The sequence below is a fragment of the Frankliniella occidentalis genome, unplaced genomic scaffold (genome assembly GCF_000697945.3).
Source record: "Frankliniella occidentalis isolate FOCC.00 unplaced genomic scaffold, Focc_3.1 Scaffold25, whole genome shotgun sequence".
Lineage (NCBI taxonomy): Eukaryota > Metazoa > Arthropoda > Insecta > Thysanoptera > Thripidae > Frankliniella > Frankliniella occidentalis.
In genome coordinates this window covers 306,572-327,096 of record NW_026267155.1, presented here as the reverse complement: position 1 = coordinate 327,096, position 20,525 = coordinate 306,572, and the positions used below count along the sequence as shown (strand labels likewise).

The 20,525-nt window shown below is 48.2% G+C and overlaps 2 protein-coding genes and 1 long non-coding RNA gene across 6 annotated transcripts in view; 2 read left to right on the top strand and 1 right to left on the bottom strand.

Annotated features, from left to right (window-relative positions):
* LOC113213708 (uncharacterized) overlaps positions 1 to 7,771 on the bottom strand; it is a 59,504-nt gene extending 51,733 nt beyond the window's left edge. The window contains exon 1 of the long non-coding RNA XR_008010900.1: positions 7,723 to 7,771. This is a non-coding gene — a long non-coding RNA (uncharacterized LOC113213708). The remainder of the gene's footprint in view (positions 1 to 7,722) is intronic.
* LOC113213714 (uncharacterized) lies at positions 143 to 6,827 on the top strand. Of its 3 annotated transcripts, none has more exons than XM_052265270.1 (11): positions 143 to 358; positions 510 to 639; positions 719 to 903; positions 1,269 to 1,385; positions 2,057 to 2,725; positions 3,124 to 3,252; positions 3,373 to 3,669; positions 3,977 to 4,138; positions 4,652 to 4,950; positions 5,393 to 5,551; positions 6,531 to 6,827. In XM_052265270.1, the coding sequence occupies exons 1-11, from the start codon at positions 277 to 279 to the stop codon at positions 6,807 to 6,809; spliced, it is 2,508 nt and encodes an 835-aa protein (XP_052121230.1). In that variant the 5' UTR covers positions 143 to 276; the 3' UTR covers positions 6,810 to 6,827. The 3 variants fall into 3 exon arrangements, with proteins under 3 accessions (XP_052121230.1, XP_052121229.1, XP_026288637.1); XM_052265269.1 differs by having other exon boundaries at positions 143 to 394; positions 1,272 to 1,385; XM_026432852.2 differs by having other exon boundaries at positions 143 to 394.
* Positions 7,772 to 11,914: 4,143 nt separating the features above from the next.
* LOC113213723 (aquaporin AQPAn.G) overlaps positions 11,915 to 20,525 on the top strand; it is a 33,462-nt gene continuing 24,851 nt past the window's right edge. For both annotated transcript variants that reach the window (XM_052265274.1, XM_052265273.1), the window contains exon 1: positions 11,915 to 12,038. The gene's annotated coding sequence lies outside the window, so the exon portion shown is untranslated. The remainder of the gene's footprint in view (positions 12,039 to 20,525) is intronic.

Genomic DNA, 20,525 nt, shown 5'->3' with positions numbered 1-20,525 from the left:
ATGAAGTATTTTTTAACCAATAATCAGCGCTCTCAGTTCCATATCACTTTGGAACCACGCATACCGACCAGACCCGGCGTCCTTATCAGCCTGCTGCTACAAGGGCGGCAAAAAGCGGCAAAAACAAGCTGTGCGAAGAACAGCAGCGACAGTCGACAGTCGCGAGCAGACGCACACGCACGGGCCGGCATTTGACTCACTGGAGCGGCGCGGATTGGAGTACTCCATCAACACATCAGCCGTCAGGTTGTCACCCATGGATAGGAGGCGTCGAGGATGACGATAGACGCGTTGCTGGCGCTGCTGATGCCGCTTGCCCTGGTCCTGGCGCTCAACGACAACGACACCCAGCCAACCGGTGAGCCCGCCCACCACCTGCAGCAGCAGACTGACGGTAAATATTGTACACTTAACAATGAGCCTCTGTGCGCATAACTAGTATAGGTACAATATTTATTTTGCAAAGTCTTCTAGAGTGGCCAATCGATGCCCCCCTTTTTTCCCCGCAGTTCCCATTGAAGTGGGGTTTAATCCAGTTAAGAACGCAACGGCTTTCAACCTCAAATTTCGTGACGTCGTAGAGCGAGACGAGGACTGGAGTTGGGGTGAACAGGACAAAGAAGATGGAAACAAAACTACGTAGGCAATGCAAACTAGGACTCGTTCTCGGACTCGTTGAAAGCGTTGCAAATAATTTCTTGTATACACCGTTTTATAGGTGCATCGTCGTTTCCTGGGGCGTACGGAAGGATGGGCTTCTGCTAGTGCGTTGTGGCCGCAACGAGGGCGACTATCGTATGGGCAAAAGCACACAGAAGGGGAATCGAACCAAGCGGGACAGCTCGGCGAGGTGGATTGGTTATAAGTACGACCTGAAGTTGGTGCCCGCGGCGAATAAGACTGGTGAGTACTGCGAGCTTAAAACTTGACCTTAGAATTTACTCATTTCTGTTTGCACTGATGTTGCGCTAAAATAGAAAGGCAATAATTGTGAGGAGTGCTCCACATTGCTGCTTTTATGCCACATACACGCCTCCTATCCTATCGCGGCTCAGCCGCTCAGCCTACGGTTTTCGATAGGGCGGGTTGACGTGTTTCCGCTGGCCCGGCGTTCGCTGGCGTCTGCATACCCCACCCAACGCACCCGACGAAGTGTGTCGGGTGAGTCGGGCAAATATTTAGCCCGACACGAGACAGCTTCCGAATCACCGGCCCACTCAGTTTGACAAAGATCTGTTTTAATAGTTAAACGTGTGGTTTTTTTTCAGAAGAGAATCTTTTCTGTGGTAGCTTCCAATGTGATTCTGGAGAGTGTTTAAGAAGAGACGACGTTTGTGACACCGTAGAAGACTGCTCTGACGGATCGGACGAGAAAAACTGTAAAGGTAAAAAGTTTCATTGGTGAAAAAATGGTGGAAAGGAAACGCACTCTCGTAAAACTTCCTTTTCACTAAATAATTGACAAAGTCACTGTGTCATCTCATGATGCCAATAAAAAGCCACTAATTTATAGCACCTTTAGAGCTTTTCAGTGGCTTTATAGAGGCCCTAAACTAAAAACTTTCTCGGTTAATATTGACAAATTACACTACATCGTTATTTTAAGAATTCCATCGTAAAATCCAAAGCTCTGACTACAGAATATGAAATTCTCTTATGTTTTGTCAAATTTTATGCCTTAAGACCCCAAAATTGGCATTCGTTGCGAGATATATTTGTAACTTAACGAAACGTTTCGTAAATTGACACTTACTTAATGTTTTCGTAAATAAATTTTTACGAAGAATTACGTAACATCAATTTTGGTAAAATCACGAAAACTTTTAACAGTGCGTAAATGTCCATAATTGGGTTACAATTCAATAACGCAATGGAACGTTTCTGAGTATTTAAATTCGTTCCGTGAACTTGAAGCGTAATAACGCCCAATACGTTACGTCTTTGGTTCAGTTTAACCGCCCGCCCAAGTAGAAGAGTGGGGTGCACTCGCAATGGCAATGGCATACTGTTGCAGTATTTTCTTTATTTTGTTAATCGCGGTATGTATCCGTAACAGATCCTACCCAACTGAGTGGAGCCCAAGCCGCACAACTGCTCAAGTTTGGCTCCGTCGTTTATCCGAAAAGAAACAAGACGGCGAGCAGCAACATCGGTGATGAGGGAGGAGCGGCGAGCACGGCAAGCAGCAACACCGGTGCCGTCACGGACGATGAAGACGACGCGGCGAGCACGGCGAGCAGCATTACCGGTGCCGTCACGGACGGTGAAGGCGACGCGGCGAGCAACACCACCGACGCGAACACGGTCGATGAAGGCAACCAAGAGGGCAATGAAAGTAACCCGGAGATCAGCAACAACCGAAACATCAGGGATGTTGGATACGATGAAGACGTCGAGGGTGACCTGGCAAGCAACACCACCGACTATTACTTCTGGGACGGTGGAGGCGACAGCAGGGGGATCCGTGCGGCCAGAGACGTTGACCTGACGGGCAACAAGACCAGCAGCGAAACGGACGATGACATGGGCACGGCGAGCAACAACACCGGTGCGAACACGGTCGAGGAAGGCAACGAAGAGGACAACCTCACCGGTATCGTCGTCTCAAAAGGCGTTCTCCGCGATGGTATCGTACTAGTGCTATTGAGCAATAAGAGTATAGCTCAGTACAGGATGGACAATTGGACGCACGGCCAGCACGACCTTGGGGTGATATCCATCGAGGGTAAGCTGACCTTCCACTTACAAGGGCTTCGTTCGGCTTCGTTTCAAACTTAAAATAGAACCGTTTCTCCCCTGGCACGTGGTCTAGAAAAAAGCGTAAACCGTTCGTAGCCCCTAGCTTAGGGATCGTCCACAAAGTACGTCCGTGATTCGCTGTTCCTTCCAAAACAGCCAAGTTCATCCTGTGCTAGCTCTCGGAGCGCCTGGTGGGTAGGCAACTTCTCGTATGTAGTGCATGTGTGATCTGCGGGCTGGCCTACCTTGAGCCTCGCAGGCGCTCATTTTCCTTTTTCGCTGAACGAATCTTAGAAAAATCGGACGTACTTTCTGGATGGTCCCTTGGGGGGTCCGCATTAATCAATACTCCCAACTGTATTGAACGTTACTATAATATTCCAGGTCCTAAGCCGGAGTCATTAGACTGCTCACCTTACAAAACTTGTAACAATGAGGTCTGCATGAGGCAGAGTGATGCTTGTAACAAGTTCGACGACTGTGGTGACAACTCAGACGAGGCAAGCTGTGACTGTGAGTATCATGCACCCATATAGCCAATTAACATTTTGTTTGGGATATATAGATTCTTCCTACTACTATAGTTGAGAAGGAATTTTCCATCCATTAAAATAAATCCTTGCTCTATTACAGATGAGAAAAAATCAAAAGACGGTTCTAAGCTGGAGCCTGGTTGGGAGAAGGAGATCGCCGCCGGCGCGTCTTTCGTTGTCATCCTGGTAGCCCTGGCAGTGGTGTGGTATTTGCGTCGTAGACGACTGTTGAGGTGGCCGAGCACACCCTCATTGATACGTAATCCGATGTATGACCCAACCGATGTCACGTCCAAATCTAGCCAACGGGACGTTGCAATCATTGACAAAAATGACATCACCTTTGACCAGGAGGGAAACTTGCTGGGGAGTGGAAATTTCGGCATGGTGTTTAAGGGTAGGTAAGCAAAATAGTGCTGAGAGCGTCAAAAACCAAATAATATCTAAGGACAGTCTTTCTGAGTAGCCAAAGAGATAGGCTAGTCTTTCGGGGCAGCGAAACAGATATGATATTGTTGCACGGACACGTCGAAGTGTTAAGTGGTTCAGTAGTTAAGTAGTTATGAAATTTACTTCTCTTGCGTGAACCCAAAAAGCAACATTCGTGAAGGAGCTGGTTGCAGCTTCGTCTACAACATATGAACAAAACTGCAAAAAGCTGGGCAACGTCCTCCTGAGTGTGAAGTTTGTTTACATTCCCACAGCTCAGCTGACAAAGCCGAACTGCACCCCACTGACCGTGGCTTTGAAGAAACTCAAGGAGCGTGCGACAAATGCAGACGAAGAAGACTTCAAAAGGGAGGTGGATATAATGACCTCGTTCGACGACCCAAACATCGTGCAGCTAGTCGGGGTAGTGCATAAGGGTTCGTAAAGTTAGTCATACTTGTTTTTCCAGTGATACTGTCTCGAACCCGAGTTTCCAGAGTAGCACAGCATGCGCAGCTGTCACGTTACAAGCCTCTGAAAATCGCAGTGTAGAACAACATGGCCAAACGATAGACTGAAAAGTTCTACACTTCCCTATAATTTTCTAAATTTTATTTCTGAGAGTGCCATTTTCGTCGTCTTTAAATTCTCATTCAAGTGAGCGTACGTGTGATAGGGTTGTAGTGATTTAATATATTGAAATAGGTAGGGAGGCTCGATTAAAGGAGAATTTGAAGACAAAGAAGGTGGCACCATCAGATTAAATTTTTTATTCCTGGTTAGAAAATTGCAGTTTGAAGTAGAACTCTTCAGTCCGTCATCTTGTTCCACACTTTTAACGAATGTAAACGAGTGATATCCGTTTTAATGTGACGCCACAGAGTTTGAATGACAGCAGCGTAGCAGACAGCATGCCTTGAAGACGATGTGTGTTTGACGCTCTTGTGCAGACCCCGAGACCACGCCGCCCACCGTATTGTACATTGTATTCGAGTACATGCTCTATGGAGACTTGCAAAAGGTCCTAAGAAGCTCTAAGCAGGGCCCAATTCCGGGCCTACCCCCACTAACCGGAGGCACCCTGGTGAGCGTCGCGCTGCAGGTCGCCCGGGGCATGCGCTACTTGGCAGAGCGGCGCTTCGTGCACCGTGATCTGGCGGCCAGGAACTGTCTGGTCGGCGAGAACCTCACCGTCAAAATCGCAGACTTTGGCATGAGCAGGGACATCTACATGGAAGACTACTACAGGGTGAGTAAACACGGAAGTACAGTTTGAAGCATTTCTAAACGAAACGTTGCATTGCTCTCATGAATAGTGCACGGCTTTACCGGGGGGTCGAACAAGGTCTGAGAGAGGCCGTGGCAAGTCTCGGGCCTGTCAATAGAGCGAGTAGGCCTGAATCTCCCGCGCTCAGACAATCTTAGTGGAAAAGGCCAATTTTTTATCCAGCGAGGATTCGTTCTTAAGCACATCTTAACCGGATGCAAATTTTTCTCTTAAATAGGCCAAAAACAGTCATTGGTACTTGGGCCGGGTGCAACTTGTAAATTTTCAGATACAAATTTGCATCCAATAAAGATGTGTTTAGAGACGCGTCGTCACTGGATACAAAATTGAAATTGCCCTTCTTCAGAGTGAAGAGGGGGCTTTTTTACTGAACTGTACTGAACTGTACTCTCTCCAAAACTAGATTCGGACACATGGGCAAATACCCGTACGGTGGATGGCCCCCGAGACACTTCACGATTACTGCTACACCTTAATGTCGGATGTATGGAGCTACGGAGTGCTGCTTTGGGAAGTCTTCACTGCGGGTCAAACCCCATACTACCAGTACAACAACCAACAGGTAGGCAAGAGGTTTTCCGTTACAGAGGTAAAAGTAAAATAATAATGGAGGGTTTTGTTAAGAATAATGATATCATAACTCTTCATCTATGCGCGCGTGTAGGCAAAAGTTTACCGGGTCAAAATTTTCTATTTTTCCACATGCTGGCTGGAAACACGGAAAAATTACATATCACTCGCTTGGAACACAACAAAGCAGCGACTCATGTGAAACCTAGTAGTATCTATTAGCGAAGCTGGTGGTGTGACCAAAACACACTCTTAGTTCCTTACAAACAGCGGTTCCTTACAAACAGCGGTGTTCGTATTACGAAGAATTTGTTTGTAACTTACAAAGGATCTAAAGCAGCTATATTACGAACGTTTTTCGTTCATATTACGAACACCCCCCATTCGTAATACGAAAAGCCTCGTTTGTAATACAAACCAGGCTCTTCGTAATACAAACAATTTGTTTGTAATACAAATGCTCCAAATCATTTGTACGTTACGAAGAGCAGTTGTTCGTAAGGAACTTACAGTGCAGGTACCGTTGCTCGGCGCTACTGAAACCACGTAGCTCCTCGCAGTCTTGGTTATGGTTAATTTTTTTTTGCACATGATACCTTACAAACCTTTTGACTAAACATATAGAATATATCAGTACCTTTAAGGTGTCAGCTAGCTTTTACTGTATTCTTTATGTTTAGTCAGAGGTTCAAAAGTTTTTAAAGGTATTATCTGCTAATAAATACACCGAGAATCGATCTTAAAAGTAGCTGATACTAATTTAAAGATGGGTCTGTATTCTTTTTATTATTTTTATGAGTAAGCTTGCACCGATTTAGTGTCGGTGTTAGACCAGGCGCGTAGACTCTGCACATTCCCTGAAAAAGTTTGGATAGTTTTTTCCTTTCAAATGTGTCCAAACTCTTGCGTGTATGACCCGAATGTTCTTCTCCGTGTTTCTCTCTACATACGGTTAATTGTTTAACTTGCAGGTAATTGGATTAATTCAAAACCATATACTGCTGCCGGTATCGGAATGCACTGACTGTCCTCAAAAGGTCATTGACGTGATGAGAGGCTGCTGGAAAAAGAAGCCGGAAACTCGTCTTAGATTTACCAAGATCTGCGCGCGTCTGGAGAATGCGTACAAGGATTTTTTTGTTTCGGTTGACAATGAGTACTATCAGCAGGAATTAAGTGGGGATGTGCCTCGACGGGGCGATATTCCAGGGACATCTTGTTGCGCGAATAGTTGTAGGAAAATACTCTAGTATATAGATAAAAATGTACATGCTGTTGGTTTTAGTAACGTGGCCCTTCAACCGAACAGCGCATCACTCAAAACGTGCTCACTTTTCTTACTGGGTAAAAGGGTTGCCCTGCTTCTTACATCCTCAAAACTGAGCTCCATTTACAGTAGAGTGCAGTGAACTGTGGCCCCGCCGCGCTTTCAGGCAGCCCATCGTGCATCGTGCCCGCGCTCCCGCGCACGGAGGCTGCGGCGCGCTCTGCCGGCCGCCCGCGGCACCTCGTGCACCTCCGCGCGGGTGGCCTCGCCAGCCCGCCGCCAGGTGGCGCGGCGGTCGCCGCGGTTTGCGGCTTTGGCGGGAGCGATGACTCGCGCCGCTCTGCGGTCCAGTTGCTGTGGGGGGCCTGCGGGGGAGAGCCCAAGCCGCCCCGCCGCACCCTACCCCGCCCCGCCCCGCCCTAGCACACACAGGGGGCAATTAATCCACCTGGGATTGGCCCCACAGAATGGCCGACACGCGCGGAGGCGCCCCCCGCGAGAATGCGTCGTCGAGAAACGCGCCGTCGTGTCACAGTGACGTCATGTGCAAGACAAGCGCGCCTGGTCCACGAAACCACAGCCGTTTTGTAGTATGCGGCTACGTTTCAGGAGCCCTCGACGGTGTTCAAAGTGTACAGTCCGTGTCCTCTTTAGAAACAACCATTGTTTTATGTGCGAAAACAACAAATATTACTCCGTCACAGCACTAGTTTCTCTTCGTCTAGTTCGTAAGGGCTATCACTGAAGACAATGGCAAAAGGTTCCCCTTAAAGATAATTTTGTAAGGACGCCCCCTCTACGCTCGGGCTTCCCTCGGCGCTTCCATCATACGATGCGTGTAGTCAGATTTTGAAGCGCTATACGACGTGCGTGCATAGAGTACCTGCTATACGTACTGGTTGCGTTCGGTGCACCCAAAGAGGCCGCGGTCACGACCCCTTTGCATCTGCAAAAAATTAAAACAAACGACATGAGTAAACCACGCGCTATCTAGTCGAAGTCACACACACACAGACCACACAGGTAGAAGCCCACGATCACAATCGGTACACTCTGAAAATCAAAACAACAAACAAGTAATATCCCTTCAATTAATCAAGCGTGTGTGTCAACTTGCTCGAGGAAAAAAATGAGGAAAAAAGGGATGATGTGCGAGTTTATTTTGCAAGCTTTAAGTGGAAGAAGGTACACAAAGAGATCTAAGACGCAAAGTTACATAAATTATTTCCCCGAAAACGGGGGGAGCATGGGTGCCAAGAAAAGTCGACAGCGATTTGCCTACCGCATGTCTACCACGCGCCCGCCAGAGGTATAGAACTGTGCAGGGTGGTCCCGCCCCCCGCCCCCCTCTCTTCCTACTGAGCCACCCTGTCGCGCTGCGGCGTGTTTGTAAACAGAGGGTGGGTGCTGCGAAGATCAGTGCGGCGAACCGTGCCAGCGGCTAGAGACGAACATTTGTTCAAACGTCCGGAAAATTTATGCGTGCATTGTTGACGTCAAGAATTTATTGCGTCTTGTCAATTAAAACGCATCACAATGGAATAAAAAGTAGATACTGTCAATCCTTTGAGTGGATTAAAATGCTATCGACGTCAAAAGATATTTCTCGCTTTCTGAGCCCATGGCTCACTCCATTGTCTTCTTCTTCCTGCAATATGGAGTTAGTCATGTTATTTTCTGAGTCTGGTACAGTTCCTCCGAATTTCGTAGATTTCCGTACGTCAGAGAGCACACGCCGGCCGAAAGGTGGCCTCACGTCTGCCGCTGCGAAGGACAAGGATGTAGTAGGAAATGAGAAATAAGAAAAGATACAGGCAGGATGAGTTGAGTGTGTGTGTGTGTGTGTGTGTGTGTGTGTGTGTGTGTGTGTGAGAGAGAGAGAGAGAGAGAGAGAGAGAGAGAGAGAGAGAGAGAAAAGGGGGGGGGGGGACTGCTGGGGTACTAAAGCTTTTGGCACCGAGACATGATGCATACACCGTAAGTAATAAACTTCTTCTGAGTCTTACACACACCACAGCTCAGTTTGGCAGTTAGTGACAATAACTTGCATCTCTCGAATAGACGTTTGGTCGTAGAGAGCGAGAGAGCTGCTACCGCCTTTTAAGTGAGGTTTCCGAAAACGTTTCGTACAAAATGATGTATCTGTTGGCTTCGTGATTTTCTCACTGTGTAAGTGTCGCGGGTGTCGCGTCAAGCATGTGTGGGGCTTACACACTGCTCGTGGAGCATCTGTGCGCCGGTCCCCTACAGACAAGGCGCCCCGCCCCACCTCGCCCCGCCCCTACCCACCCCGCCTTACGGATGCACGAACACAAACACAAGACTGCCAGAGACACCACCTTTACAGTGACTGCCTGGACGCGCTTTCTGCAATGATTTTCGCCTCCCCAGGTAAGAGAGGTATGAAAAAATAGGAAAATTATGACTATGACGCAAGGGAAAAGGGGGAAATGCTCGAGGAAATGTCACTCCCATAACGTCAACAACCCAACAACCCCGAGCGTGCGGTCACCTGGTTCGCCAGCAGCAACCTACAGCGCGGGGAACGAGCGCCAACACTCAAGTCTAACGAAAAGGAGCGGATTGTGCTGTCCTTATACAAGAACGCGGTGCAGAAACATTCACGCTTCACAGCGAGGCGTCCACGACGTGATAAAGCAGAGATGATGTGGTTGCTGCAGCAGAGGAGCCCCGAGCCGCCGGAGAAGGTTTACGCTCTCTATACCGTGGTGCCTCGCGCTCTCGAGCGCGGCTTCTTCGCGGCCCACCCTATCGGACGCGGTGCTCGCCGGCTCCATCCTGTATCGGCTCTCCACCACTAACGCCTCTAACTCTGCCTCTCTCATCTCCTTTAGCCGCTCTCTCTTCCCGTTTAAAACCGAACAGCCCTTTTCAGCAACGCATAACTCCAATTACAGGAAGTGCGCGCGAGCGTCCCGTACTTAATTTTATGTCAGCATGCCCACGTGTGTGGTTATTCGCATAGGGCTTTCCGTCTTGTCTGTCTCCCTCTTTCTCTACAGGAATCTAAAAAAATGTTTGCTGTATTCACAAAAAAAATATATATTTTTAGCACACTGTTTTTCAGCGAATGTGACGTCACATTCGTTTTATTGTGAATCGTGTCACGTTCGTTTAAATATTGTGTCACATTCGTTTTAACGTAAATCAGTTGCTAATCCAGGGGTCACGCCGAAACAAATGTGACACAATATTCAATATTCCAACGAATGTGACGTCACGTTCCTTGAATAACAGTGAGTTGTTATTCTGGTAGCAACACGTGACAGTACGCACTTTTGATAGAGCAGCAAACATAGAAAAATTGTTTAGCTCTCGCTGTTTCGGCTAAAAATCTTATTGTTTGTGTTTATCTGTGTGTCCCCTGTTTAATGGATGTGTCATATGCATGTATTGCACCAAAATTCAGCCCCTATCGCCTCCTCCCCGCGACGCTATCAAGCAGTGGCAATCTGGCAAGCGACACTTTGGAGAGTCCGCGGTGTGAATCACGCGGGTGTACTGCGCTGCTGTACGTCTCGGGGGAGGATTATCTCTCGGAACCGGTCTGACTTTGCGCAGAAACCGTCCAGTTTGCCGGTGGTCTGGCTCACCGTCAGTCCGAGTGGCAGCCCCGCGAACCACTTCCCCTACTGCAAAGAGCCGGCAGAGCGGGGCAGGGTTATACTGATCGTGTTACTGATGGTTATGCTGATTGTTGGACTGATTGTTATACTTTGCCATTGCAATGTCGCGCCACTTACATTAAGAACGACCGTAGATTCGCAAGCGCCGAATCATAGTCATGCTCAATGTAAAAATTTGACGTGCCGGGTACAGGAAAATTTTCCATGAAAGAAGTCGTACCATTACGATTTAAGATTGTAAATGCACAAGAACTCCTTATCGACTTGAATTCGAATAACGATCAAGAGTGGAAGCTTCGGAGCTTAGTGGACGGTTGTAACCGTCTGTAAAGGCAATACACCAGTGTTGCGGGTTTGCCTACCCGATCTGCCCGCAAGGCGCCATTGTCCCTTGGGTATGCAAACCCGCAACACTGGGGAGTATTAGCCTTTACACTCGGTACATGTAGGACACATAATGTAAATGGCAAATTACAAAATATACCGTATATGTACGAACATATTTTTCACAGTGTATATGCCACTGGAATGAGTCATTGTCAATGAAGTTGGAAAGATACCGGGGATCTCACGAGACACTACTTTTTCAAACTGACTCGACGAGGTAAAACGAAACCACAAACTGTCTCTTTCGCTATTAACACTATCCTATAGGTGCATTTGTGCTTACCTCTACGAATGTTCTATATCTGCATGCGAGAGAGATAGCGTACAACCCTATCCCCTGCTTCTTTGGAGGAAGAGGGTGTTTCAGTAGTCGGCGCAAATACACGATACGGTAGTCTCAATGGCGAGTCGAGCCGATTAGGTGGAGTTGGTTCTTAAGAGGATGAGTTACAGGGAGGATGCCATTCGCGTGACGCCGAAATGCACACTACATTCTGCAACCGAACGCATACACGGAACGATAGACATGGCTTATTCCACAATTCAGCAAGAACCAAGCCAACTCTGTCAATTAAAATCCAATTTATACATGGTGTACATTAAATAAAGTGAACATGGGTAGTTTACCAAAAGCAGTGTGTGCAGTCATTGCACACGTATATGTAAATTTTAAATTCATACACGGGCATATGGACATCTATTAAAGTAAACGTGCCTTGTACACATTTTTTGAAGTATACCACGAACACATTTGAACTGACAGAGAATGCATTAGCGAGCATTTTTACGTTAGGTTGTTTTCCCCCACGCATAAATTGGGGTTGGGAGTGGGGGTGGGTGGCAAATACTTGTCCTGACCGGTCCCGACTAGAGCGACATCCTGAACGACGGGACAAATGAAAGCTAAGGACCCTGAACGGCACACGTCCCTTCAATAAAACTGTTGGTGGTGATTGTACTACCTCGGGCAGCCCACGCCACGCCACGGCGCGCGCTGTCGCGCTTCGCGCGGGCCCCAGGGGCGGGGGGGATGGACCGGGGCGTGGCGGGGCGTGGTGAGGCGGGACGGGGCGGGTCTGGCGGCGTCCTGCCGCCCGCAGTCGGGCTTAGGAAGGCGTGAGGGACGGAACCGGTGAGCGTGAGCAGCAAGTGTCGTGTCATCCTCCCCCGTGTGAAAGGTGAGTGCAACAAAGTGTCTAGTCTAGCTCCCCAGGTAGGAGTGCATCATTCTCAAATAGTGGCGATAATTCGATCTTTCATACTACCACATTGTAGAAAAGAAGTGAAACAGAGTCTCTTACTTCTTCTTTTTCTTAGTTTATTTTTACATTCTGCTGGTGTTTTCTGGAAGCAAACTTTGTTTGCACAATGTAATAATTTTTTTTAGACGATTCCTAAAGCGAAAGTTTTAAATTTCGCTAGCTCCACACCAAAATATTTATAAACTTGATTTTACAGTTTCAATTAAAGTGTTTAAAAGTACAAGTGTGTGCCAACTTTCATACATGAAAGTATGGACAGAGACGGATTTGACATGTGATTAACGTTGACACTTTTCATTCAAGTAAGTGACGGCTGTATTTTCTCCGACGATTTTTTGTCACGCGCTTTTCGAGTGATTAGAATCTCGCCGAGTAATTATTACCATATCTGCGGAGAAACGCATTATCTTTATATACAGAATGTCAGCCTGCTCCAGCGTCGACTTTTAAAATTTCCGTGACATGGAGCCGCGCGCGCGTGTAGTGAGAGGGGGTCGCGTGCAACATCCCGCCATGGGTGTAGTACCCGTCGTCTCTGTCGCTCCGAGGTACTGATCGACAAAGTGAGAGAGAGACAGAGACGCACCTTTTTTCGGAAGAAGAGATGGTGTTTTTGAACGCCGTCCGTCCGCAATTAATACGCGCCTTGGAGCAAAACGAGTGGAGCTTTGACCGCCTGGGGCGGGCGGGGGGCGTGGAAGCGTGGCGCGGCGTGGCGCGGGGCGTTTCAAAAGGCCCTCCTCCACACCTGCTGCAGGACTTTTCGAAAATCCCACGTCGTGTCGTACACCGTTAACCCCAGGGGGCAAATGTTTTTCTTTTATAACAACTAACGACGATTTCACCTACCAAATCATCATAACTTCGTTCACTCTTTGGCCAGTAATGTGATAACATATCTCAGTGAATCTCGCGGATTCTTTATTCAGAAGTTTTATTCAACTTTTCACCGGGTAGCTTGCCGTTTACGTGACACAAGCCCGCTGCGCTAAAACAAGGAGGTGGTGCGCCGTGGTTTTACCTGTAATCGCATCCTGACGGGCACAACTATCTTGTTACCGCCACCGCTCTTACACTGCCACGCGTACGCGCCCTTCTCATTTCTTAACTTAAAGTACGGGTAGGAAGAGACCTCCGTTCCTGACCAAAACAAAATTATTATGAGTCGAATAAATTTCAAGCAGTTAGCATCTCGCGAAGCTTCTAGTCCCAGTGAAATGTTTAAGGAAATTACAAATTTAAAAAAAAACAAAGCGGTTTTTGCGAGTGCATGAGGTGGGAATCGATTCAGAATAAGGCCCCCGGGGGGCCAGCGGCAAGGAAAGGGACCCGCACGAAGAGCACTCGTTATTCCAGTTTGCGAATCAAACGGTAGTATGCGCGAGTCGTGCGCGAGTACGTTAGCCCTCCTTCTCATATCAGAGCGAATATAAACAGCAGAGAGATAACACTGTTTCTACACGCGGTAACGGAATGCTGCAGTCTGTTTTTGTTTGAGACTTTAAAAAAATAAATTATAATTATAATTGTGGGTTATTGTACCTGTTGATTAAAATAACGGTAACTGACTATAATCGTAATCGTCAAGTATTTCCATGATCACCAATGGTTATTGCAATAATAACTTATTTATTTAAACAATAACAATATCATTATTACAAATTTTGAAAAAATATTCAGCGCGAGCTGAAGGTGACATCAAAGCTAAGCCACACTAACACACAAGTGACGTATACCGCAATTCTATTGGGTCGTCTTTGGTAAAGAACAGAAACAAAAAAAAAAGTTTTGTTCAACTGTCCAACCCTTGTAGGTGTGCAACTGCAATTTGAATATTTGCAAATGACCCACTACGAAGTAGCTCGAAGTGTTGAAAATCGGAATGGGTACACTTTGTAAGAGTGCAACTCCTCTATACTTCCGTATATTATTGGACGCTCACTGCGTGTTACTAGGGGAGCTCACACGCTTGTACAAGTGTACAGCCTCCGAGTTATGCACACTTGCAAGTGCATGCACTGCTACTAAGGGTTGCACACTTGCAGGGGCAGGACTTCCCGAGATGATTAATGGCAAGTGCACTACTGGGAGTTGAACACTTGCAGGGGCAGGACTTCCGAGTTGAACATTGGCAAGTGCAATACTACGCAGTTGCACACTTGCAAGTGTTACGCAGTTGCACACTTGGTTTATCAAGAGGCGCCGCGTGTGGTTAATGAACTGCTCTGACCGCCGCGGCCTCTGATTGGCCGCCGGCCAAAGCCGAAGCCTCGCCTCGGCCAATGAGCGCGCAAGGCTTATTACAGGCCGGCGGTGACAATATTGAGGAAGATGTCGTGCTCACGGCCGAATCACATTGCCAATACCAGACGGACACGGCGGCCTCAGGCAGGGTGCCTGCATTTCCGGTCCGAACGGGGCGGCTTCCGGCCTAGGGGTTGTGTTAAAGGGGAACAGGAGGCCCCTTTGGCCAACCTGTTCCTAAAAATAAATGATCACTGAGGCACTATTGCTATGTTACGCGTTTGGTCAGTGTTGAGAGTCGTACCGCGCACAGTGTACAGGCGCCGGCGCCGAGCATGATCAGGCCGTCAGGAGTCCCCACGCGGTATAGCGTCCACGAGGTTAGAAACAAACGATTGCGGAGACAACTTGTAATTTTCCCCGACTAGCCCGCGGCCCCGCAACATGCTACAGTTAAAAACTTTTATAAAGAAAAATGTTGGTTAAAAAAAAACCATGCCATCTCCTTCTAGTATTATTTCAAATATCTTTTCCAAATAAACTTAAATCTCAACGATGTGCGTCCGTATCGCTAGGCTACGCTAGGCTAGCAGGCCGGATGGAGAGAGGAGGGCTCCCCCCGTCCCTCTCCTCTTTCAATTTTCCGCGCCTGCCCCCCGCCCCCCCATAATCCCTGGACACGCCCCCGCCGCGGACGGTACTCTGCTTGCGCACGGCATGTCCTTGGATCGGCGAGCCGTTCCAGGAGCCCCAGATGACCGCCACAGTACCGCTCAGGGGCACGCTCACAGCCCCTCCCACACGGCTTGGGCTTCTCCGACGTGATTCAGCTCTGACGGCAGCCATAGCCGGCTGACATCAGACAGACGTCTCTCCGAGATCAGCTGCCTCTATTGCGCACCAATTATCTCCCAGCAATATGGTTCTCTATGACAAGCAGTAAATTCAAGCAATCTGTTCATTTGCAACTAATTTTGCGTCGATGATTTTGTGAATAGCAGTATATTCTGCTCACTTTATAATATTACAAATTTTGCTAAACCTTACGGGTTCTCTGAGACAAACAATAAATTCAGGCAATCAGCTGATTTTTAGCTAATTTCGCATCGATGGCATTACGAAGAGTTTATTTTGGTTTCTTGTTTACAAATATTATCAATTTTGCAAAGCCTTATGGGAACCATGCTGCGAGAACCTTTTTTGGCTGTGATGTGAACGACTGCCGGTGCGGATGCGCCCCGCGCACATGGCGAGCGTGCGCGGGGGGAGCGCTGCCGTGTCCCCCGTACAAAGTTGTTGTTGTTGTCGTTGATGTTGTCGCTGCTGCTGGCGGCTGCAGTCAGTCGGCGGCGCGCGCTGCGTGTGGACCGGGCCTCTCTAGCGGGGGAAAGGACTCGGCCGGCCGAGGGGAAGCCCCAACAGCATGCGCGACTACCCTCGGCGTCGCCCCATCTCTGCCCATCTCGCGCCTTTCCCTTGCCCACATCTCTCTGCTGCTCCCCCATCTTTCACTTATTTCCGAAATGACCAAAAAGCCCGCGCGCGCTCCGTTTTGTTTCATCCTTTCACTGTCTGATTCACTCCTTTTGTCTCTACCTTCCCCCTCACCTGCCCTCTATCTGCGTACCCCCCGCAATTCGCTCCCTGCTCCTTCATACCTTTTCCATTCAGTGAACAAGACGAATGTCGTCATCATAATCAGCCGCTTCGTCAAAAACGACGACGACGGCGCGGCGCTTCGGCTCGGCTAGAGCCCTGCTGCAGCCACTGCCGTGCTCGTCTGGGAAAATCCGCATTACAATGATGTTTCCTCGAAGCTTCTCTCACCAGAGGCGGTCGAAAAAATTATAATAGAGCAGAGGACATCGTAATGACTGCCGTGACGGACGCGTGGCGGAAATGTGATTAAAACGCACACAGTGACCGTGTGTGAGGGGGCGGGGAGGGAGAGGGAGAGGGAGAGAGAGAGAGAGAGAGAGAGAGAGAGAGAGGAAGGGAGGGAGAGAGAGAGGAGGGAGAGAAGCAGGGAGTAAGAGAGAAGCAGAGAGAAAGAGAGAGAAGCAGGGAGGGAGAGAGAGAGGGAGGGAGAGAGAGAGAGGGAGGGAGAGAGGGAGGGAGAGAAGCAGGGAGTAAGAGAGAAGCAGAGAGAAAGAGAGAGAAGCAGAGAGAAAGAGAGAGAAGCAGAGAGAAAGAGAGAGAACCAGAGAGAGAGAAAGAGAGAAGCAGAGAGAAAGGGAGAGAAGCAGAGAGAACCAGAGAGAAAGACAGAGAACCAGAAAGACAGAGAGGGGAGATTTCAGAAGTGGCGGGGCGGGGGTGAGGTAACATTCTTGCAGGCACTTAGCGACAATGCCCCCCCCCCTCCCTGTTCCTTCCTCCACCCGCTGCTGATCGCTCTCTCACCTGTCCGCCAGGGGCCGTACGATTTTTCACACTTTCAGAAACAAGAAACAATAATAATCTGATTCCCCCGAGAGTACTTTTGGTCCGCATCAGCAGCAGCGGCTGCAGCTGCAGGCGACAGGATGACATCTGCTTTCTAGTTCTGTCTCGTTCCCCCCGACATTATTATCGCTCCGACTATTTTTACGGCGTTCAACACGGCGGCTGTGAGATGACGAAAGGCGCTACCGAGGAGGAGGGATCGCAAAAAAGTCTGGGCATTTCCAAGCCAGCGAAATTTCAGGAGTTGAAAAAATTGTTTCATCACCGTTTAATAATATGTTTTTAATTTTTTTGAAATAACATGGTAAAAAAGCTTCAGTTAAATAAGAATGTGCACATGTCTAGTGAATTTTTGTTTCCCTGTCGGAGAAGGTTATCTTGTGTTGCTGCTAAGTTTAGTATATTTTATTTGTTATCTACCCGCAACGTTCAATTCACTCGAAACTAATCCCTACACACAGGCGTGCTCACTACTACGCGAGAAAACAAATCACCTATGCGTGTAAATCGAAATTAGCAGTAACAGCTCTGCGCGCGACTGGCGGCCGGGCCCGGCCCAGCAGCGACCAGCAACCAGCACGGACAGGGCCGGACTACACTACTGGGCTCGGCTCGGCTCATAATGGTGCAGGGGATTGTGCATGTACCTGCACCTCTTATCACCCCCAAACCCTGACCCTCAGCACCATAACTTGCCCCACCATTCCTCACCTTAAGGATAATAAGTCCGAATTTTTTTTCGAAAAAGTTTGAAACTTTTCCAGGAAGAAATGGGTAAAATTGAAGTACTTCTAGAAAAATCGAAAACAAAATGAAACTTCCCGGGTAAGAGTCAAGATTCTTTTTGAAAAAAACTTCAAATTCCAAATTTTTTTTTATCTGGAAAAATAAAATCCCTAACCCCACTCCACTATGGCGGTGATGCAAGTTATAATAATTCTTTGCAAACGCAACACACCGCCGTTTTCCTCGAATGACTTGTGCATGACAACGGTTAATTTTGAGATCGGTGAGTCTGGCATAGTGGCGAGCCTACGTAATTCAAATCGCTGTCACAACAGCAACACCAACAACAACAAAACGCGTCTGTTGGTGCAAAAACATAAACTACCGCTGTCCTCCCTGAACCACGACCGCCGTTCCTCTTCTTTCCTTTTACTCCGTAGCGCGATGCGGCGGAGATGCCTGGGTATCTGATCGGGTACCGCGGGTAGCTCGCCAGAGACGGTCACGTTCGGCTGGCCACACTGTTGTCTGCAACCCCAACTGCCCCAACGCGGAGGTCTCGCATGCGCTCACGGCTCACGTCAACAAAAATAACTCAAACAACATTTGAGGAAATTATAACGTAACTAATTTTTTTATTTAAAAGAAAAATCAGATAAACTTAACATTCTGGAAGAATGCTTGAAAATCTCGATTCTCTCAGACACGAGACAAGGCGAATCTGTCGCTTCAAATAGGCAACATCAATTTAAATCTGTTTAACTTTATTGTATTAACCGTTTGGTGCCATTGAAAGTACACATGGTTTTAAACTGTACTACTTTCACTCGATGGACAACGATAGTTTTGACAGACATTGGCAGTGGGCTTTTTCTTTTACAGTGTGATGAACTCGGCGGGCCGCCGCACCGGGGGCGCGAAAGAGTAGCAGAACTAGTACAATGGGCGTAAAGCTTTATGGTCGGCACGGGGCGCGCCAGCAGGGGGGTGCGTGTTGGCGTTGGACAACGGCAGCGTTTGTTTGCGGGGGAATAAAATTAGAAGTTCGCGCCACCGCTCGCTAGAGGATCGAGTCGCCGCTGCAGCCGCGGGCGTCACCGAGGGAGAAAGCGACGGAGAGGTGCTAATACAGATCGCCGCCCCCGCGCCACGCGCCAACACTCGAGATATCAATCCAGGGTACCTTTTCTTTCGACAGCCCCCAAGACTGACTCTACCAAAAGGAAAAGTCCGCCAGTGCACAGGCTGTCTCTAGCGCGTGTAGGATTATTTGGCAGTTTTTATTGTCTGATTTTTGAAAAAAAAAAAAAAAAAAGGTGTTTTGTAATGATCACAATTTTGCTGCTTTTTATAGAATGGCCAGAAGAGTCAGACGGCCGGAAAGAAAAAGTAACCTTACTTCTAGGCACGAGAGAACCCATTGGTAAGGGATCGCCCAAAGTACACGAACGTTATTATGAGACTCATTCGGGAAATGCCTGGCTGGAGCTTGGCGCCTGCGAGACTCGGTGTAGGCCACCCCGCAATACATGCATGTCATGCGTGCGAGATGTTGCCTACCTCTCAGACGCTATAACACCTTGCATTGGCTGTCATTAGGAGGTTCGTAACGGCGAATGACGGACGTTCTTTCTAGATGACCCCAACAGCTGCAATGCCCACACTAAGTGTCAGGACGCACAAAATCTAAAAAAAAAAAGAAGGCTCTGTAGCACTACTGCAACTCAAAGGGACCCCATATTTTTTGTTCCTCGGGGTATAAATATAAATATGCGCTCCTATTGTGGCCCTGAACCTCCTGATACCGGCATGAATTTATTAACCCCCTTTTCCGCCTTTAGGAAAGGATCAGGTATGATACCGCTAAAAAAAATTAACTTGTTATGCGCACGATCCCAAACTGTCGATCTTAGAGTTTCGTGATCTACGAGAAATAATTTAATATCCACCTGGGAACGAAACGTGTTTTTTTTATTTACTTCCGTTGCAGTATGCATTGGAATATGCTGCAGCTGAGATGTATCGGCAGTCGTGTTTATCCCACTCAAGTTTCCCACGAAGGAACGCTCATGCAATGTATGGGAAATTTCTAAAAGAGGCGTTCGCCGCACAACGTGAGTCAGACGCGTCTCTACGGCCCCGCTTACGCAAAGCCGTTACCAGCTGTTCCGCGAGTCTGGATGTCGTCCGACTGATCGCCATGTTCATAGAGACAATAGTTGTTGTCGGGAAACGACATAGTAGGCGTGAACACTCCTCATTCAAAGAAAAAGAAAACCCGATGATGCAGGATAGCGCTGATCCATTGGCTCATAGTTTGCCGTCACTTGTCACTATCCGCATTGTCGTCGATACACTCTCCTCTCATTTAGAGCATTCGTCATCCCGACCACCAAGGCATTTTAAGACAGTCCCAAAGACTGTCTCTAACAGAATGAAACGCCTCGACCAGAAAGAAAAGTCTGAATGAAAAGTTTCTACCAGAAAAGAACGCGGTCCAGGCTCCCCGGTTGGCTCCGCCCATGCCGCCGCGGCTCCCTGACTGATCGTGCCGTAGGCGTCACCAATGCCCTACGTGTAGTGGGCCGCCTTCATTTCCATACCGTGACGTCACACAGATGATGTACGCGGGAAGCTGAGACCGCGCCCCGTGTTCCCACCTCCCCGGCGACGTCTCGAAGAGAGGCCCGTTCAAGTCGCGCCTTGGTCACACCTCAGGTGACGAAAACTCAATTGAGATGGGAAGAACCCTATGAGGAATGGACACATGTCGCTTTGAATGTATTTGCCCTTAAAGTAATACCTAATTCATCATTATTGTTTGGTTCCACCTGGGATAACTGCAAGGATTTTTGTTGCTTTAATCCGTAAGTTATCCATTCGATTGCATTAGAATCACTCGTAAAGCCGTCGACGCTCAGGACCTGAAAGCGGAAGAGACATGAGGAAGGCTGGAGTAGAATTAGCACTTACGTCCTGCTCCCCCCC